This window comes from Sorex fumeus, unplaced genomic scaffold (genome assembly GCF_029834395.1).
Source record: "Sorex fumeus unplaced genomic scaffold, SorFum_2.1 ptg000035l, whole genome shotgun sequence".
Lineage (NCBI taxonomy): Eukaryota > Metazoa > Chordata > Mammalia > Eulipotyphla > Soricidae > Sorex > Sorex fumeus.
This window is the reverse complement of record NW_026606092.1, coordinates 7,420,314-7,440,643: the sequence shown is the minus strand read 5'-3', so window position 1 is coordinate 7,440,643 and position 20,330 is coordinate 7,420,314. Positions and strand designations below refer to the sequence as shown.

At 38.0% G+C, this 20,330-nt stretch overlaps 1 protein-coding gene across 2 annotated transcripts in view; it reads right to left on the bottom strand.

Annotated features, from left to right (window-relative positions):
• Positions 1-20,330, bottom strand: part of MON2 (MON2 homolog, regulator of endosome-to-Golgi trafficking) — a 124,959-nt gene that overhangs the window by 29,262 nt on the left and 75,367 nt on the right. The window contains exons 24-29 of one of the 2 annotated variants that reach the window (XM_056117558.1): positions 17,697-17,990; positions 15,616-15,814; positions 12,292-12,920; positions 10,588-10,731; positions 9,985-10,002; positions 9,584-9,712 (exon numbers count right to left, since the gene is read on the bottom strand). In XM_056117558.1, coding sequence (XP_055973533.1) covers positions 9,584-9,712; positions 9,985-10,002; positions 10,588-10,731; positions 12,292-12,920; positions 15,616-15,814; positions 17,697-17,990 — 1,413 coding nt within the window. The remainder of the gene's footprint in view (positions 1-9,583; positions 9,713-9,984; positions 10,003-10,587; positions 10,732-12,291; positions 12,921-15,615; positions 15,815-17,696; positions 17,991-20,330) is intronic. The other variant, XM_056117559.1, reaches the window with a different exon arrangement.

Here is a 20,330-nt window from a genome sequence, read left to right as displayed (position 1 = left end):
CTTCAATGTACCTTATGGTTTCTGGTCTGATGTTGAGGTCTTTAATCCATTTTGATCTTACTTTTGTACATGGTGTTAGGCAGAGTTCTGAGCCTATTTTTTTGCATGTAGCCGTCCAGTGATGCCAACACAATTTATTAAAGAGGCTTTCCTTACTCCACTTCACATTACTTGCACCTTTATCAAAGATTAGATGAGCATATGATTGAGGAGAGATGTCAGTGTATTCAACCCTGTTCCGATATCCCTGATGAACACAGATGCAAAGATCCTCAACAAACTACTAGCAAATAGAATCCAACTACTCATCAAAAAGATCATACACCATGACCAAGTAGGATTCATCCCAGGGATGCAAGGATGGTTTAACATTCGGAAATCAATCAACATAATCCACCATATCAACAAAAGAAAAGATAAAAAGCATATGATCATATCAATAGATGCAGAGAAAGCATTTGATAAGATCCAGCACCCCTTTATGATGAAAACCCTAGCCAAAATGGGTATAGAGGGGACCTTCCTCAACATAATTAAAGCCATCTACCACAAGCCTACAGCAAGCATCATCCTCAATGGGGAAAAACTGAGAGCCTTCCCTCTAAGATCAGGGACGAGACAGGGATGCCCACTCTCTCCACTGCTGTTCAATATAGTACTGGAAGTACTTGCAATAGCGATTAGGCAGGAAAAAGATATTAAGGGCATTCAGGTAGGAAAGGAAGAAATCAAGCTCTCACTATTCGCAGATGATATGGTACTCTACTTAGAGAACCCAATAACTTCCACCAAAAAACTCCTAGAAACAACAGACTCGTATAGTAAATTTGCAGGTTATAAAATCAATACCCAAAAGTCCATGGCTTTCCTATACGCAAACAGTGAGAGAGAAGAAAGCAACATGAAAAAAACAATCCCGTTCACAATTGTGCCCCAGAAAATCAAGTACCTAGGAATCAGCTTAACTAAGGAAGTAAAGGACCTATACAAAGAAAACTACAAAACGCTACTTCAGGAAATAAAAGAGGACATGAGGAAATGGAAAGATATCCCCTGCTCATGGGTCGGGAGACTTAACATTGTCAAAATGGCAATACTACCAAAAGCATTGTATAAATTCAATGCAATCCCTATAAGGATACCCATGACATTCTTCAAAGAAATGGAGCAAACACTCCTGAAATTTATATGGAACAATAAGCCCCCACGAATAGCTAAAGCAATTCTTGGGAAAAAGAAAATGGGAGGAATCAACCTCCCGAACTTCAAACTGTACTACAAAGCAGTAATAATTAAAACAGCATGGTACTGGAACAAAGGCAGAACTGCAGACCAATGGAATCTGTATCTCTTACTGGATTTATCCAAATACCTGCAAGTATTAATAAGAAGTAAACTTGGTGAATATCCTTTCCCATTCTGTAGGCTGTCTTTGTATTTTGGTCACTGTTTCTTTGGAGGTGCAGAAGCTTCTTAGTTTAAGATAGTCCCATTTGTCTATCTCTGTTTTCACTTGCTCAGCCAGTGGCGTGACATCTTTGAAGATACCATTAGCTTCAATATCATGGAGAGTTTTGCCGACTTTGTCTTCAATAAACATTATGGATTCTGGTCTGATGTTGAGGTCATAAATCCATTTTGATCTTACTTTTGTGCATGGTGTTAGGCAGAGATCTGAGCCCACTTTTTTGCATGTAGCCGTCCAATTTTGCCAGCACAGTTTGTTGAAGAGGCTTTCCCTGCTCCATTTCACTTTTCTTGCCCCCTTATCAAAAATTAGATGATTATATGTTTGGGAGGAAATGTCAGTATATTCAACTCTGTTCCATTGGTCTGCAGCTCTGCTTTTGTTCCAGTACCATGCTGTTTTAATTATTACTGCCTTGTAGTAGAGTTTGAAGTTAGGGAGGTTGATTCCTCCCATTTTCTTTTTCCCAAGAATTGCTTTAGCTATTCGTGGGGGCTTATTGTTCCATATAAATTTCAGGAGTGTTTGCTCCATTTCTTTGAAGAATGTCATGGGTATCCTTATAGGGATTGCATTGAATTTGTATAGTGCTTTGGGAAGTATTGCCATTTTGATGATGTTGATTCTCCCCATCCATGAACAGGGGATATTTTTCCATTTCCTCGTGTCCTCTTTTATTTCCTGAAGTAGCGTTTTGTAGTTTTCCTTGTACAGGTCCTTTACTTCCTTAGTTAAGCTGATTCCTAGATACTTGATTTTCTGGGGCACAATTGTGAATGGGATTGTTTTCTTGATGTCACTTGCTTCTCTTTCACTATTTGCGTATAGGAATGCCATGGATTTTTGGGTATTGATTTTATAGCCTGCCACTTTACTATACAAGCCTATTGTTTCTAGGAGTTTCTTGGTAGAGGTTTTAGGGTTCTCTAAGTATAGTATCATGTCATCTGCGAATAGTGAGAGCTTAATTTCTTCTTTCCCTATCTGGATGCCCTTAATATCTTTTTCTTGCCTAATCGCTATTGCAAGTACTTCCAGTACTATATTGAACAGTAGTGGAGAGAGTGGGCATCCTTGTCTCGTCCCTGACCTTAGGGGGAAGGGTCTCAGTTTTTCCCCATTGAGGATGATGTTTGCTGTAGGTTTGTGGTAGATGGCTTTAACTATATTGAGGAAAGTCCCCTCTATCCCCATTTTGGCAAGGGTTTTCATCATGAATGGGTGTACACATCCGACAAGGGGTTGATATCAAGGATATACAAGGTACTGGTTAAACTCCACAAGAAGAAATCACCCAACCCCATCAAAAAATGGGGTGAGGAAATGAACAGAAACTTTCGCAAAGAAGAAATTCGAATGGCAAAAAGGCACATGAGAAAATGCTCTACATCACTAATCATCAGAGAGATGCAGATCAAAACCACAATGAGATATCATTTCACACCACAGAGACTGGCCCACATCCACAAGAACAAAAGCAACCGGTGCTGGCGCGGATGTGGCGAGAAAGGGACCCTCCTTCACTGCTGGTGGGAATGCCGGCTGGTCCAACCCTTTTGGAAAACAGTATGGACGACTCTCAAAAAATTAGAATTTGATCTGCCATTTGACCCAGCTATAGCACTCCTGGGAATATATCCCAGAGAGGCAAAAAGGTATAGTCAAAGTGACATCTGCAATTGTTTGTTCATTGCAGCACTCTTTACAATAGCCAGAATCTGGAAAAAGCCTGAGTGCCCAAGAACAGATGACTGGTTAAAGAAACTTTGGTACATTTACACAATGGAGTACTATGTAGCTGTTAGAAAAGATGAAGTTATGAAATTTACATACAAGTGGTACTACATGGAAAGTATCATGTTAAGCGAAATGAGTCAGAAAGAGCGGGATAGACACAGAAAGATTGCATTCATCTGGGGAACATAAAGCAACAAAAAGTGAGAGTGACACACAGGAATGGCTGAGATTAGTACCAGGAATTTTGCCCCATGAATGGAAGGCCAGCCACAGGCTCTAGGTGAAAAGGAAGCTCAGATAGAGAAGAGATTACCAAATGAAGGGTGTTGTGAGGGCCCTCCCAGGGTGGGAGAAGCATGCTAAAAGTAGTCGATAGACCAAACATGATTGCCACTCAAAGCCTCTCTTGCAAAACACAGTACCCAAAAGAAGAGAGAGAGAACAAGGGGGAATACCCTGCCACAGAGGCAGGATGGGACGGGGGGGGGGGGGGGGGGATGAGGGGGGGGGGATGCTGGGACCCATGGGGATGGATGACGGGCACTGGTGGAGGTATGGGGACTTGATCATTGTATAACTGAAACCCAAGCACAAAATTTGTAAGCCTATAACTGTACCTCATGGTTTTTCACTAATAAAAAAAAATATATATATAAAAAAAAAAAAATAAATCGTAGGTCTTGATTATACCATGAAGATTGTTTTCCTGTTAGAAGTTACCCTTCTAAAATGTAATAAAGAGACACATTTTGAAAAAAAAAAAAAAAAAAAGAAGTAAACTTAAGGGGCTAGAGCAATAGTACAGCAGGTAGGGCATTTGCCTTGCACGTGGCCGACCCGGGTTCAATTCCCTGCATCCCCTATGGTCCCCTGAGCACCGCCAGGGGTAATTCCTGAGTGCAGAGCCAGGAGTAACCCCTGTGTATGGCCAGGTGTGACCCAAAAAGCAAAAAAAAAAAAAAAACCCAGTAAACCTAATTGTTTTATACTACTAGCAAGGGAAAGAGAAAAGCAGTAAGCATGCTTGTCGTCCCTGGGCAAATTTCTTTGTATAGCTCCTGGGAGAGAGAGCGTCTCCTTGAGTTAATCCACCCAGAATTGCCTCCAGAGAACTGCTTTACCTCTACAAATGATCAGTCATACCTATGTGTGGTCCTCTACCTCGAACTCCCTCAGATGTTCTATAAGTATGCTAACAGCTCTAGAATCAAATGGGCCACCCTCCTTCTCTTTGTTCCTTTGCTGGGGAGCCAGGGAGATGACTCTGGGCACAGAACATGTTGCCCACAGAACTCACAGATTGAAGTGCATGCTTTGCATGTGGTATGCCTCAGACTCAATCCCTAGCCCTGCCTGGTTCCCCAAGCACCTCTAAGTATGGCAAGTGGCTTTCTGCACTACTGGGCCTGAGCAGCACCGAGTCACCAAGCCAAGCATGACCAGGGAAGACTGAACAGAGCCTAAAACATATATGCTGAAGTCTTATGTCTAAAATTTTTTGGTTTTCATATTCTTCTTCAGTGTTTTATTAGTTGCATCCATGGCTGGTGCTCACCCAGGCTGCACATGTGATGTCAGACAGTACTCTCAAGAGCCCTGAGCGTTCCATGGCAAGTGTTCCAACCCTAAAGCTATCTCCTGGCACTACACGGTGTTTAAGTACTTTCCCCCTATATTTAGTATAACTGATGATTCAAGAAGGCAGTTTATTTTTAGATAGAGTAAACATCTATGCTCTAAATAATAACTATAAAACTGAGAATTTTTTAACTGATGAACTTTTGAGACAGGTTGCAGTTAGTCAAACTTCTCTACAGCCAATGATTTTTTCTAGCAACTAGAAGCCAAAATGGTCAAATTACCACAATAGATAGACATGGAGAGTATCATGCTAAGTGAAAAGAGTCAGAAAGAGAGGGACAGACATAGAAGGACTGCACTCATTTGTGAAGTATAAAACAACATAACATGAGGTTGACACCTAAGGATAGTAGATACATGAGACAGGAAGATTGCTCCATAGCTGGAAGCCTGCCTCATGAGCAAAAGGGGAGAAGGCAGTCAGAATAGAGAAGGGATCAATAAGAAAATGATGGCTTGAGGAACCGGACAGGATGGGAGATGTGTATAAAAAGTAGATAAAAGACCAAACATGGTAACCTCTCAGTGTCTGTATTGCAAATCATAATGCCCAAAAGTAGAGAGAGAGTATGGGGAATACTGTCTGCCATGAAGGCAGGGGGAGGGTGGGAAAGGGGGGGTTATACCGGGGATATTGGTGGTGGGGAATGCACTGGTGGAGGGATGAACATTTGATCATTGTGTTATCTCGCCAGCTCTGCCCGCAAGCTACCCGTGATGTATTCGATATGCCAAACACAGTAACAACAAAGTCTCCAATGGAGACGTTACTGGGCCTGCTCGAGCAAATCGATGAACAACGGGAGGGCAGTGACAGTGATTGTAACCCAAACATGAAAGCTTGCAACTATCTCATGGTGATTCAATTAAAAAAAAAATTTTACTACAATACTATCCCAGAGCACCACCAGTAAATAGTGGTTTAACAGCAATCATAGAAATCTATATTATACTGAAAATTTTTCTTCTGTATAAAAACTCTAGACTGAGAAGGATAAAAAATAAAAGAGACTGATGTTCATGTTTTAAAATTATGGAATAAATGTAAAATCCAATTTAATCCTCTTCCACACAAATTATTACCGAGTACTCAGTGAGCGATAGCACAGCGGGTAGGGCGTATGCCTTGCATGTGGCCCACATGGCCGACCAGAGTTCGATTCCTCCCCTCCTCTCTCAGAGAGCCTGGCAAGCTACTGAGAGTATCTCGCCCGCACGGCAAAGCGGCAAGCTACCCGTGACGTATTCGATTGCCAAACACAGTAACAACAAGTCTCATGATGGAGACGTTACTGGGCCCGTTCGAGCAAACTGATGAACGGGAGGACTGTGCGACAGTGGAACAGTGAACTTATGAACCATCATATATTGGAATGAAATGGCTCTCCACTAACAGGTAATTTGCCTCCCCAGAACTACTTCTCCCTTTCCCCACCATATGTGCTTTAGAGAAAGCCTTTATTACTTATAATTCCTGGGAATTAGAAAAAGGGATGATTAGCTTACAAAGCCAAGCAATCTATTTCCCTTACTACAATACAATCAGTGATTTAAGACTGAACCTGGGACTAAACTAGTCCACTTAGGACTTATTTAGTGAATAATACACAGACACACACTGATATACAGACACACACACACACTCCTAATGAATATATAATCATTTTATTAGCTTATAACTATGAGGAGAAATAGATTCAGGATAGTCAATCTTGGAAAGCGTTAAATAAATCCGTTATTTTTAGAGCTAATAAGAAATTCAATATATTACATTTGCAAACAAAGAATACAAAGTCATCATGAATTAGTATATTATTTGAAGTGGGGTGTCCCAAGCAGATTTCATGAGGCATGGAATCTGCCATTCCTGGTACTACTCAAACAACTAGCTAATGTTCAGCCCAGTAGTACCAAGGATCTCAAGGGCAATACCCAGCAGTGCTTAGGGCCCAAGTAGTGCTGTGGATCAAATTTATGAACCTACACATGCAGATTCAACCATGGAGCTATCTTTCTGATCCACGAATTTATTCAAGATTTTATAACTTTGACTAGATAAAAAAATATAGTTTATTACTACAATATTTTACTGCCATCAAGAAAAGATTAAGCATAACAGATCTATTAAGTTATACATTTTTTAAGTATTTAAGCAAGTAATACAGAAACTGGCATATTGTATGTGCTCAGAAAATGTATATACATAAGCAGAAAGTTCAGTTCCTGCTGTCACAAAGTTTTAAATTTTAGAAAAGAAGACTCTTGTCCAGTTAACCACAACTCAAGGTGAATACCAGCATCAAGTATTTGGGTATACAGAAAAGGGATCATTAAAAAAAAGAAAAGAAAAAGAAAAGGGATTATTTAATTTTTTAAAAAGTATGGAGCCGGAAAGACAGTACAGAGTGTAGTGTGCTTGCCTTGCATACAGCCAACCTGGATTAGATTTCCCATATCCTATATGGTGCTCTGCCCACCAGGAGTGATCCCTGAGCACAGAGTCAGGAGCAAGACCTGAGCACCAACTGGGTATGGCCCCCCCAAATCAAAACCAAAAACAAACAAAACATATATATATAGATGTGTGTTTGTGTCTGTGTGTGTGCATGTAAAGAGATTCCATCACTCCTCAGTTTTCAACCCTTAATGTTTAAATAATATGTCAGATTCCTTATGATGGTTATAAAACCTATAACAACCCTTTCAAATTTAGTCCAGGTCCTATCACCCCCTGAATAGAAAATAACATTTTGTTAAATATACTATAATTTTTCACACTGCTTAATTTACCTACATTACCTCCCTCTCCCATTTTACCTGGAAAATTCCATTTCTTCTTCCTGAAGTACCACTTCAGTTAGTCCCTGCCAAAATCCCAGGCACTTTAGTTACTTCCTTATCTACGAGGAGAGCTTTCTATTCAGCACGACTTGATAAGCACTATTAAATTTTCTTTAGATTTATATTATTACTATTATTCTTTTAAAGATAGGAAATTATCTTTAAAAGTTTGAATTGCAAGAAAATTAAGTAAGCTACTTACTACTTTTCTAACAAGTAGAATTTGGTGTATTATTCGATAACTCAAAATTATCATCATTAGTGGTCCTTGTATGGCACTGTATTACTTGTTGCCTTCCTATATTATTTATATATATATGTATATTGAATTTATAAATGTAAGGATTACGTTATTGGAGCAATAGCACAGTGGGAGGGTGCTGTCCATGCAAGCAGGCGACCTAGGTTCAATCCCAGGTCTTCTGAGCCAGGCGTAACTCCTGAGCACTGCCAGGTGTGGCTCAAAAACCAAAAAATAAAAAAATTAAAAAATTAAAGGATGTTATTTTTTTTAACTATACTACTTAGTATCTGATATGATAAGTATTCAAATAATATGCACGATTTGAGAGAACAGTTTTGATGGGGTGAGGTGTGAAGGGTAGAAGGCAGCAAGAAAAAAGTCAAAGGGAGAGGTTTAAAAAGACAAGGTAGGTGCCATTTAACACAGACGGTAAATAATTAGAAAAAGGCTTAAGATATGAAGATTTGAGCTCCTGTAAAAAATATGAAAGGGCTGGAGAGATAGTACAGCAGGTAGGGCGTTTGCCTTGCACATGGCTGACCCGGGTTCGATCCCTGGCATCCCATATGGTCTCCTGAAGTAATTTCTGAGCACAGAGCCAGGAGTAACCCCTGAACATCTCTGGGTATGATCCAAGGCTCCTCTCCCCCCACCAAAAAAAGAGAGTATATAATAGCCTAAAGGTGAGAGTGGTGCAATGTGAAGACCCAACTATGTGAAAAGCAGTTTAAAGAAATCTGGAAGAAAAAGAAAGCTCAGGGAAGGAACAATAGACAGTGGGGAGGGCACTTGCCTTGCATGTGGCTGAGCAGGGTTTGACCCCGGCATTCCATATGGTATCCTGAGCACTGCCAGGAGTAATTCTTGAGTGCAGAGCCAGGAGTAAGCCCTGAGCATTGCTGAACATGGCCCAAAAATCAATACAAAAAATTTTTTTATGATAAAAAGAAAAGAAAAAGAAAGCTCAAAGAGGATTAAAATTTGAGTAGGAAGTAAATTGAGATTGTTCTTATATAAATGGTTCAATTTGTCTTTCCAGGATACAGCATAATGGGCTGAAATGGAAATAAAAGATTAAGTCACCATCAAAGAGAGGTGATAAAACAAAATGGATAAAAATACGAGGGATGAGCCCTAGAATAAAGAAAAGGTCTTCTTCCAGAAAGAAGACAATTCATAGTGGTCTTTTTATTTACTCCACACTTGTGAAGTAAATAAAAAGCAAATCCAAGGGATAGGTATAAAGATTAGGTATGTCCTAAAAAATATTAAGGGGCAAAAAAAAAAAAAACCACAGATAAACCAAACTGAAAAAGTCTGTGCATGCACTGTGTTAAGAAAAACAGAGCACAGGATGACGAGTTAAACCCCTGGGGTATATATTGAGTATCTACCTGAAAGCTCATGGACCTTGAAGTTCGAGAAGTACTTTTCTAAGAAACAGAATCTCATTTTCTTATCTAGCAAAATTTAAGAACTATTAATATCCTAAAGCACTTTAAAGTAGTTTTCAAGTAGAAACATTAGAAAGTGTTTTTTAAAAAATAATAACTATGAACATAAATTATATTTTCTATATATATCAATATATTACCTAAAGAGTAATTTCAATGATATTATCATCATTACGGTATAATAATTAAAAAAAATACCTTAATAATATTCTGGAGTACTTTCTCATTCACCACTGCTTTATGACAGGCTGTTTTTTGGTATAAATCCACAACTACTTCTAAAGACCTCTCAGCAAATGGCACATAATTCAAGGCTACCCATTCCGCCTAGAAAGTAATATTTTCACATGGAATTAAAAAACAGGTGAGATTTAGTTAAATAATTTTTCATAGAAAATGTTTCAGGCCTTTAGTTTAGGTCAGATTATATTACATGCAAAGTTTCCAGAGACTGTACTTCATGAAAGAATATTTTCAGCCAGGCAAAAATCAAAACCATCAGAAAAAAATAGCAAGTAGAGCATTCTATCAAGAACTGGGAAAAGATGTACTTAATTTGTTGCCAATAGGTTAGGACAATTTTAGGAAATTTAACTCACCGGTGCAAATAGTTGGATCTATTGTGATTCCATTGTGTTGCAAGACAAATAGAATGAGAAAAGTTAATACACATTAAAACTATTTTTTGGACCATGTAAAATTATAATTTTTACGTTGGTAAACTAAACCAGCTTTGTGCATGCATTTAGAAATTTCTTGTCCCCTAAGCCAAAATAAAGTTAAAATTTGCCTACTATGGCTTCAAAATTATTTTTATGTAAAATCCAACTAAATTTCACACCAGCAGTAGTCAACAACTTGTTTAGTATACAGATTTCTTTATTTTGCACTGCAGTTATCTATTTTAGATATGAATAGGCTTAGGGATTTAAAAGAGATGGGAGAGCTAAGAAAGAAACTAATGAATACAGAGTAACATAAAAGGCCAAACTTTCTGATGAGTCACTTGGGAAAGGAAAATCATAAAGAAGAAAAAGGAATACTGAATAGTATTTCTTTTCAGCTTAAACTGCTAATACACAGTTTAACATAAAAGCTTAATTGTGAATGAAGTGTCTGAAATGAAGTCCACTGTAAGCAGAGTTGGCTCTACTTATAAGCCATTCATTCATACAGAATAAATACAATTTATAATATGTTACCTGATTATATTTAGCATTCGCAATATGCTTTGTTTCGAGCTGTCCGTACTGGGGAGGCTTACAGGAAAATTCTACAAATGCCAATAATTGGTCAAAGATAGCTGGATACATTATCTGCATGTTTTCTGGTCCTACACAGATGGCCTATCAAAAGCGAAAAATGGAGAGTAGAATGTTTAATTCAAATTCCAAATTCTTTACTGGGTATATATTTGTTTATAAGCCAAAATATCTGAGACTGTCCTGTTTTACATATTATACAATCATTTATAAACCCTGAAGGTCACTGAAACCATTTTAATAAACATAATAAAAATGTTTTAATCAGCTAAGATATATTTTTAAATACTGTGATTTATTATTTAACAGACTGGAAAGACAATAATCACTCCAAAGAAGCCTCAGGAAGTCCTGAGATTCTACAATATGATAATCCATTAAGTAATATAATCAACTGGCCATTAGGAATGCATCAATCGCCAAGACAGTGTTGACTTCTGTTTAAGTGGTGATATTAGTTCATCAAAGTGACAGTTGATTTCTGCATTATGCTTTGTCCACTGACTCTAATACCCATGTGAATTATAAAATAAGTCATGTATTAGAAGTAGTTTCAAAAAGAAATATATACATTAATTTTTTTTTTTTAGTCTTTTTTGGTCATACCCAGTGATGTTCAGGGGGTTACTCCTGGCTCTACATTCAGGAGTTACTCCTGGCAGTGCTCAGGGGGCCCCTATGGGATGCTAAGGGATTGAATCCGGTCAACCGTGTGCAAGGCAAACACCCTACTTGCAGTACTATTGCTCTGGCCCCCGCATTAATTTTTAAAAGTCAATGTAATGCTAGTGCACCTGTACACAGGCTTAATTTAAAACAAAATTTAGATATTTAAATACAAATCAATTTGTTAGACAGAGCCTCATGTAAAGAGCTGCATAAAAAAATCAAAAGTCAACACAAGAGGATCAAGACAGTTTCTTCAAGACTCTCAAAAACCTGATTACCACAGAAACCAATCTCTTAATTATCTGACTGTCAGTAGAAATACTTCCAGGGTTAATAAGTAAAATAGCAGAAATCCAAAACCAAAATATTTATCATTTAATTCTTGAACCCAGCTGTAGAAAGCAAATCATCTCACAATGCTTTTTCAGCATGTCTGATGGGGGGGGGGGTAAACTCTAAATAATAATGGTGCATCTTTTATCGAAACAATGAAACAATGAATCTAGTCAAAGTAGATAGAGTGTTAACTAGAATTCATCTGCCTCACAAGCATTGGGGGGGAGTGGGGGGGTTTATTGGGGTTCTTCGTGGTGAAAAATAAGTATTGGTAAAGGGAAATGTGTTTGATATTTGCAGGACCGAGACCTAAACCTGAAAGCGTTGTAACTTTTCCCACAGTGATTCAATAAATAAATAAATTATCTTTTTAAAAAAACCCTGATTACCTTTTAAAATATGCCACAAAATGTGAAGTTTTGGAATCTTATCATTTTTACTGCATCCAAAGATTATAAAAGCAACAATTTTTTTCTTTTGGTACTGGGTTGCAAACTCAGGGCCTCATGCATGACCTACATAAGTATTAACACTAAACTACATCTCCAGCCCCATATATAGAATCTATGAAAAAAAAAATCAAACGCAAAGTAGAGACAATATGCACTATTCCTTTTACAATCACTAAAATTCTATTACCTTTTGAAGAACATCTAAAGCTGTAAGAACAGCTTCCTGTAAACTTGTCAAAACTGCTTCCGTATAAGATGGGAGAATAAAAGGGGATGCGTCTGAACTTATTGGGACTGAAACAGCACTGTGCAATATGACTCCCAACTTCTGCAAGTCGTCCATGTTGAAACCAGTTTTAATATGTTGGTAAAGAGCTGGAAATATCTGAATTAGAGCTGTAAGAAAAGGCTGACTAGGGATAAAGGTTAGCTTATCAAAAGTAGCAGGAGGCTTAGTGCTTTCAGATCCAATTCTATACCAGGTATTCCACGCAGCCCACCAGAGGTTTAAATCTTCGATCTCATCAGTTACTATGGGTGGTTCGGAGCTATTATATCTTCCAAGTCTTTCCCCAATGGAATCTGTTCTTACAAATGGTCTGCTCAGGCCAGGTCCTGATATGGGTCCTACAAGGACAGGCACGGGCACATTAACTGCAGGTGGTGTTTCAGGCTTATCTGAGTCTCTGACAGGAGACACAATTTGCAAAATTTCCTGGAAGCTTTTCAGTGCGGCCAGAGATACTTCATTGTTTTTGCTTAGTGCTGCTGATTGTACATGGTCAAGAAGAACATCCCATGCTCTTGAAAAATCACCTACGTCAGGAAAAGGAAAAACAAAAAACTGATCAAGATTTCTTACAATCAGATATTTTAAGTCTATTTGCCTTAATTTTATGATTAAATTCTTATAGACCTAGAAAAAATATATTTAGAGACAAAAGTTATAGCAATGTGAATTGAAATCATTCCCATCCAAAATTTAGTAAAATGTTTTCCAGATACAGGAACAAAGGGCACCAAGATGAGATCAGTGTTATATCAAACAATGTTTGCTCTAAAAACAAAACTGCAAGTATAGGGGCTGGAGCCATAGCACAGCAGGTAGGACATTTGCCTTGCATGTGGGCGACCCAGGTTTGAGTCCAGCATCTCATATGGCTCCCCGAGCACTGCCAGGAGTAATTCCTGAGTGCATGAGCCAGGAGTAACCCCTGTGCTTCGCCAAGTGTGGCCCAAAAACAAAACAAAACAAAAAAACCCCACAAACCTGCAAGTATATGTAGAAATTTTATACTAAAAATTATTTCTGCCTGAGAGAAAAAGAATAGCAGCTTACAAAGATGGAGACAAAAGTTTTTCAATAACATCTATCCAAAAACCTTTATTTTCTACAATTATTAATGACTGAGATGTTCTCAATCTAGAATAGTGGAAAACTTACAAGTTATAACAGTTTGATACCTGTCTTTTCACAGGTCTAAAATGTTAAGAGTAAATTACATTCTACTCTTTAAAAATCTTAGAAATACTGTTCTTTTACATTAAATCAAATTTTGTGAGACTGGAAAGACAGTACAGCAGGCAGGGCACTAGTAAGTGTTATTCAAAGAAAATAATGAAGCCATTTCCTTGTCTTTGAGCTATAAGAATTCACAGTAAAACCCTAACACAAATGGGGGTCAGGATGTAGATGTAGTATGCATGTCTTGCATATGTGAGTTCCTAGCCTGAAAGAGGTGGTTGGGAATATAAAATTAATCATATACTGTAAGTTACTTGATTGTCAAACTCTTAGACTCTAACAACATAACTGGTGTCATGTGGGGTGACTGGGTCCAAAGGACTGTGGAGAAAGGACATTGGCATTTTGTGGTGGGCACAGCATGGCAAGACATTTACACTCTTACAAATAACTACCATGACAATAAATAGAACTTAAAAACAGTACTTGTTTTGGAAGGAAAAAAACAAAACAAAACAATGAATATGTACAAAACTATCTGTGGAATGAAAAATAGGCTTTTTTTTAAACATAAGGGGTGAAAATAAACCAAACAAAATAATATCTATATAACACACTCACAGTTATGCACAAAAGTATTTCTGCTAACAATCCTCTATCATCCCCATCACTACCATCAGAACCAAAGGTACTGCCAAATGGCTTGGGTGTGGATACCGGCAGGGAGGAGTGTAAAACTGACCTTAATTAAGAATGACTGAAAAATGCCAAGAGTTTCCTAACTAGCCAAGAGTTTCCTAACCAGCTCAATGGAATCCTGTCATCCTTCCTTGCTGCTATTCTATTCCACACAAAGTACCCATAGTGATCTTTCTAAACTACACATAAGATCATACCATATCATACCATACCATACCATATCGTGGTTTAAAATATTTTAGTATTATGTTTTAAATTTTTTCGTGGGATGAAGTTCTAACTTTTGAACATAACCTACAAAATTTGAATAATTTGCTCTCTATAACCCTATAAACTAATTTGGAATCACAAATATTACTCTCTTCATTCTACACCCTGAAACATCCTAGAGCTCATAGCATCCCATTCACCTCAGTTTTCTACTACTCTTTTACATACTCTTTGTGCCTAAAAGGCTCTTTCCATTTCACCTCACCCTTTCCTGATGAACTAACAAGTTCACCTTCAAATTTCAAGTAAAATGTTTCTTGGGGTAAGTCAGTTAAATATCACTAGTCTGATAATCTCACTTATCTGCTATAAATTTCTCTGGAGCATTCGATCATGACAGCAATTCTGCATTTATTTATACAATTAGTTTCTCACTCATACCGATGGTGACAAAGACAGAGTGTGTTTGCTTATAAACCCTAGAGCAAAGGTTTCCAAACTTCTGACCTACCACCCCCTTTTCAGAAAATATATAAACAAAAAAAAAAAAACCTCAACACCTCTCGTTGGAAATCCATCTTCTTAATGCAAGCACGTGGAAGTGCTCCAAACTGCAAGGTTACTACCAGCCCCTACCGGGATCATTGCAGTGCCCCGAGGGGTAGTATAATTCATCTCGGAAACACTGCACTAGAGGACAGTCCACAGTTAGACACTTATTTATTTCCTTTTCTTTTTCGTTTTTTTTTTTGAGGGGGGTAGAGGGGAGGGTGACACCCAGCAGTGTCACAGGTCACTCCTGGCTAAGTGCTAGAAGGCTTGCCTGGGGGTGTTCTCTCCTGGTAAGAGAATGAGGTACTGCCAGAGATGAAGCATGAGCCTCCTATGTGCAGTACATGTCCTATGGGCTATGAAGCTATCTCTTGGGCCCACATATTTCAGTTTCACTCAACAAAATAAATGAAAAAGTGTCTGCACACACACCACACAAACCACACATACAAAGACTATCGATGAAGATAGGTTATTCTTGGGTAGTGGCACGGCATATGAATTTTGAAAGAAACCTTTTGTCTTCTACAAGTGTCTTTTAACAGGGAATACTTTTATAAACAGGGAAAACAAATGCTCATATACCTAGCGGTTGCAGTAAGTATCGTCTAGTGTTGAAGATTCTTGCTACACCAGCCAATGTTAAAACCCATGTCTCAGCCCACTGCTTCTCTGCTGTGTCCCTTGAATGATGAATGAGAATATTGCCTCCTCCAGACTCAATCTTCTCTTTATCTGCAGTAGTAGAAGATTCTCGAACTCGATCCAACAGATGAAACAAAACCTGAAAGTTTAGGGAAATGCATATAAAAAGTATTGATAACATAGATTAAGTGCCAGCATAAAGAAACAGTAAGTATTGCCAAAAAGTAACTATTACATAATATGGGTCAATTCCCATATGTTAGAGAAAACCACACATCACAAGTATTCTTATGTTCTTAAATTTATCCTTTAGCCTGTGGAATATAAACAAGTAAAACATATTATGTAGAATACTGTCGAAGACTCATCGAGTGGAGGCGCCAATGGAGGGAGCTTCTATGGGGTAATGCACTAGAAAAATCCAGGCAAAAATATAATTATGGGAGACATAGGATGTTTGGAAAAATCAAGAAGGAAGTGGTCAAAATCTGGAGAATGTTTAGCTATATAGAGTAGACTCAGAAGAGGAGTAGGACTATTATAAATAAATGAAAACTGAACTGAACAACAGAAGCAGTCTGTGAACGCAAAGGAAGAGGGATTTCATGTAGAAAATAGTCATGTTAAATGTTACCTCCAAAAAATGAGCAGAATAAGAATAGAACAGTTAGCAATTAGAATACCACCTTTCTCTGTGATTTTCAAAATGGGCTGGTCTAAGGAGGAGCAGTATTAGCATCATCTAGTGACTTCATAAACATACAACTCTCAGGTCCAATGATAAAAGGGGAAAAAGTAGCCACACTGAGAACAGGGGACAGCAGCCCAGCAATCTGCACTCTAACAAAGATTCTAGGTGATTTTGCTACATGCTAAAATATAAGGGAATCTGAAGCAGAATAATCTGGAAATCAACTCTTAAGCAATAAGGGAGTACAAAGTAAGAGAAGAAAGGCAAAAAGTAACTAAAAAACAGGCTGCAAGATTTACAATGAAGCTGTCTGAAAGAAAAACAGGAATCAGAGAATTATCAGTTTATTTTTTATTATTTATTTATTTATTGGTTTTTGGGTCACACCCGGTGATGATCAGGGGTTACTCCTGGCTCTGCACTCAGGAATTACTCCTGGCAGTGCTCAGGGGACCATATGGAATGCTGGGAATCGAACCCGGATCAGCTGCATGCAAGGCAAACACCCTACCCACTGTGCTATTGCTCCAGCCCCTCAGTTTATTTTTTAAATTAAAAAAAGATTTTAGCATGTGTGAGATCTGAGGAAGATCCAGGAGATTGGAACAAAGCAGAAAACACAATAACAAACAGAAATTGAATTACTTTTATAAGGGAACATTCATTATTAATTTTTGAAGAGGCATTTTAAAGCCATTTCTATTACACTGAAAAAATTTTTAAATACAATTAAGGCCTAATATGCTGCCTATCTCAAAAATTCACAAAAGCAGTGAAACAATTATAAGCAAATTTTATTAAGAAGAAATGGAAAAATGAGTCTTTTAACAAAGTAAAAAGCTGTTGACTTTGTAAGAAAGTTTTCAAAAAGGATAAAAAAAGAAAAAAAAAGTAAATTGTATATTTAGTGAAAAAACATGTAGAATTTACCTATTAGAGGTTACTTTTGTTTGGTGAGTCTGCAAGCAAATTTCACTGCTGTTGATCTTTTTGCTCTTTTATTGGTAAAATTCTCATCTGATTATATTATATTTGAATTATGTGTAGTGGTTTAGCAACTCCTGGTTTTACCACTTAGGAAAACAGGGGGAAAAGGGAGGGACAGAGCTAGAGATCAGAGACAAAGATGAGATGAAGACAGAAGCAGATATGAGACTTTCATATTTCGTTTGTTCTGTGTGAAGAGCAACATACAATATGACAAAACTAGCATTTTGTTTTATCAAATGCATAGAAATTCTTCCTTGAAATTAACAGGAATATATTTCACTGAAAATGTATAGAAGCATGTCTCCATTTAAAGCTGATAACTCAAGCTATTTTACAATACCTTCCAAATAACAGTGTGCCATGTTGAATGCTGTAATAAAGTTCCATGCGCACCAATTGTAGAAAACAGAGTTTGCCCTGCACTCTTCCTGACGGCAGGACGAGGGTCCACGCAGAGTTCACCCAATTTCGCATAAAGACATAACCACAAGCAATCAAATGGTGGTGCAGGATGGAATGGTCGATTTAAAACCACTCCTTTCTCTTCTGCCTGCTTTTGCTGTGCTGCCTCTTCTTTATTCAATTCTTTTTCAATAGTTTCCCCTCTTTGGAAAAAATAATCTGAAATATTCCACTAGAAGAAATTAGAAAAATATTACTTCATATATATTTTTTTAAAAAAAATCAGCTCGATGTGAGATTTTATTTATTTATTTATTGTTTTTTGGGTCACACCCGGCAATGCACAGGGGTTACTCCTGGCTCTGCACTCAGGAATCATTCTTGGCAGTGCTCAGGGGACTATACGGGATGCTGGGAATCGAACCTGGGTCGGCTGCGTGCAAGGCAAACACCCTACTTGCTGTGCTATCACTCCAGTCCCTACTCCATATATTTTTAACACAAATAAATATGTAACACAGTTTTTTGTCTTTCAAAATAAAATTTCAAAGGATTACATCAGAAATCCCTCTTATAGGAGAACGGAATAAATGGAAATATTTGTCAAGTATCTCTATTTGATCAGAATGATTTAGAGGACAACCTTGTGTCAACGACAATTTAAGTTATGACAAATCATGAATGTACAAACAGGCAGAATATAACTATCAAAAATAATAATTGTTAATGTCTTATCATTTATTTCACGTCTAAGTTTTATTATCACTATCAAAGGGTTACGCCGGGAGAAGGCTGGTCTGTGCCCGACAGTGCTCAGGACTTACTGACAGGATTCAGGGGACCATATGGAGTACTGGGGATCAAATTTGGGTCAGCTGCATGCAATGCAAGCACTCTATTGGCAGGACTATTTTTCCAAATCTTATTAAAGCCCTTTGACAAAACAGAAGCATGGTACCACTATCACCCTATCAAAATTACTAAAATTTTTGACATCATTTAATACTACTTTATGATATCATACAAAAGTAATTATTGTCTCTGATCATATTATTTCTGTCACAAACACAATAAGACGTGGATTACTGAGAATCAGCGGGTCATAAAAATGTAGAGAATCTAACAGCTGTGAAAATAATCATGAAATAAAGAAGGTGGCACTTAGCAATAATTAATCAACATCAAACTGACCACTCTTAAAGCAATCAAGTACAAACATGATTATTTTTCTCCCTCATGGTTTCACTTTATTAGTAAAATACTAAGTTTGTAAGGAAAATGTAATTTTTGTCTTTAAAAAAAATTCTGAGATATGTGAGATTCAGCTGCACGTGAGGTGATGAGTTAGATCCACTTATATGGAACAAATGTTATCTCTGTCTCTGACTGCCCCTGTCTCTCTCTCTCTCTCTCTCTCTCTCTCTCTCTCTCTCTCTCTCTCTCTCTCTCTCTCTCTCTCTCTATCCTTCTCTACCTCTCAATCTGTCTCTCTTTTGGCTTTCTGCGTCAAACCTGGGAATGCCCAGGGGTTACTCCTGGCTCTGCACTCAGAAATCACTTCTGGTGGTGCTTGAGTTACCATATGGGAAGCTGGGGATCAAATCTGGGTTGACTGCATGCAAGGCAAGCATCCTATCCACTATATTGTCACCCTGGCTCACAAAATGCTATCTTGGCAGCCAGATTCTTGGTACCTCGAAAAAGTGCGCACTGTCTGGAACACAACCAGATGTGTGGGTGTATGACAACCAGATGTGTGCAACCCCTGGCAAGCACTCCATCTAAAGATGCAGGTGTGCTGTGACCAGGAGTGTGATCCCCGGTGAACATTACAGCCAGACCATATGTGTGCACAACTAGAAGAAGTGCAATCTAGTGGGCAAATCTGCAAGTGCCACAAGGAAAAGTCTGCGACGACAACTGGATATGCCCCCTGGAGAGCATCGCAATTAAGTAAGTATTTGTGCACCACAATAAAGCATGTGTGCAGGCCGGTTATCACAAAGTTTATATCAAAGGGGTGAAAGAAAATAATTTACAAAAACAAATTTTTAAGATCTTAAAAGTACACATCTTAAAAGTTCTAAATAACTGCCCTTACGTCAGAATAACCCCATATGTTTACTTCATGTAATAGTAACAATATTCTCTAACTTGGATTTTATTATCTCTACATTGAAATTGTGTAAAATGAGGCTCAAGAAGGAGACTGAATTAAAATGCATGTATATCTGTTTCCAGGCTAAGTTCTTCTATCATATACTGTTTCACATAAAGCAGTGCTAACAAAATACAGAACTATATAAATGATTAAAAGTGTTTGGCTGAAGCTTGATTTACAAAATGAGGACTAACCTGAGAATGTTGCTACTAAGACAGTACTGAAAAGAAGATAGGTGGGCTGGAGAGATAGTACAGTGAGTAAGGTGCTTGACTTGCACACCGCAACCCAAGTTCTATCCCTGTCATTCCATATGGTACCCCGGGCCTGCCAGAAGTGATTTCTCAGTGTAGAGTCAAGAGTTAACCCTTAGCACCACAAGGTGTGGCCTCAAAACAAAAACAAAAAACA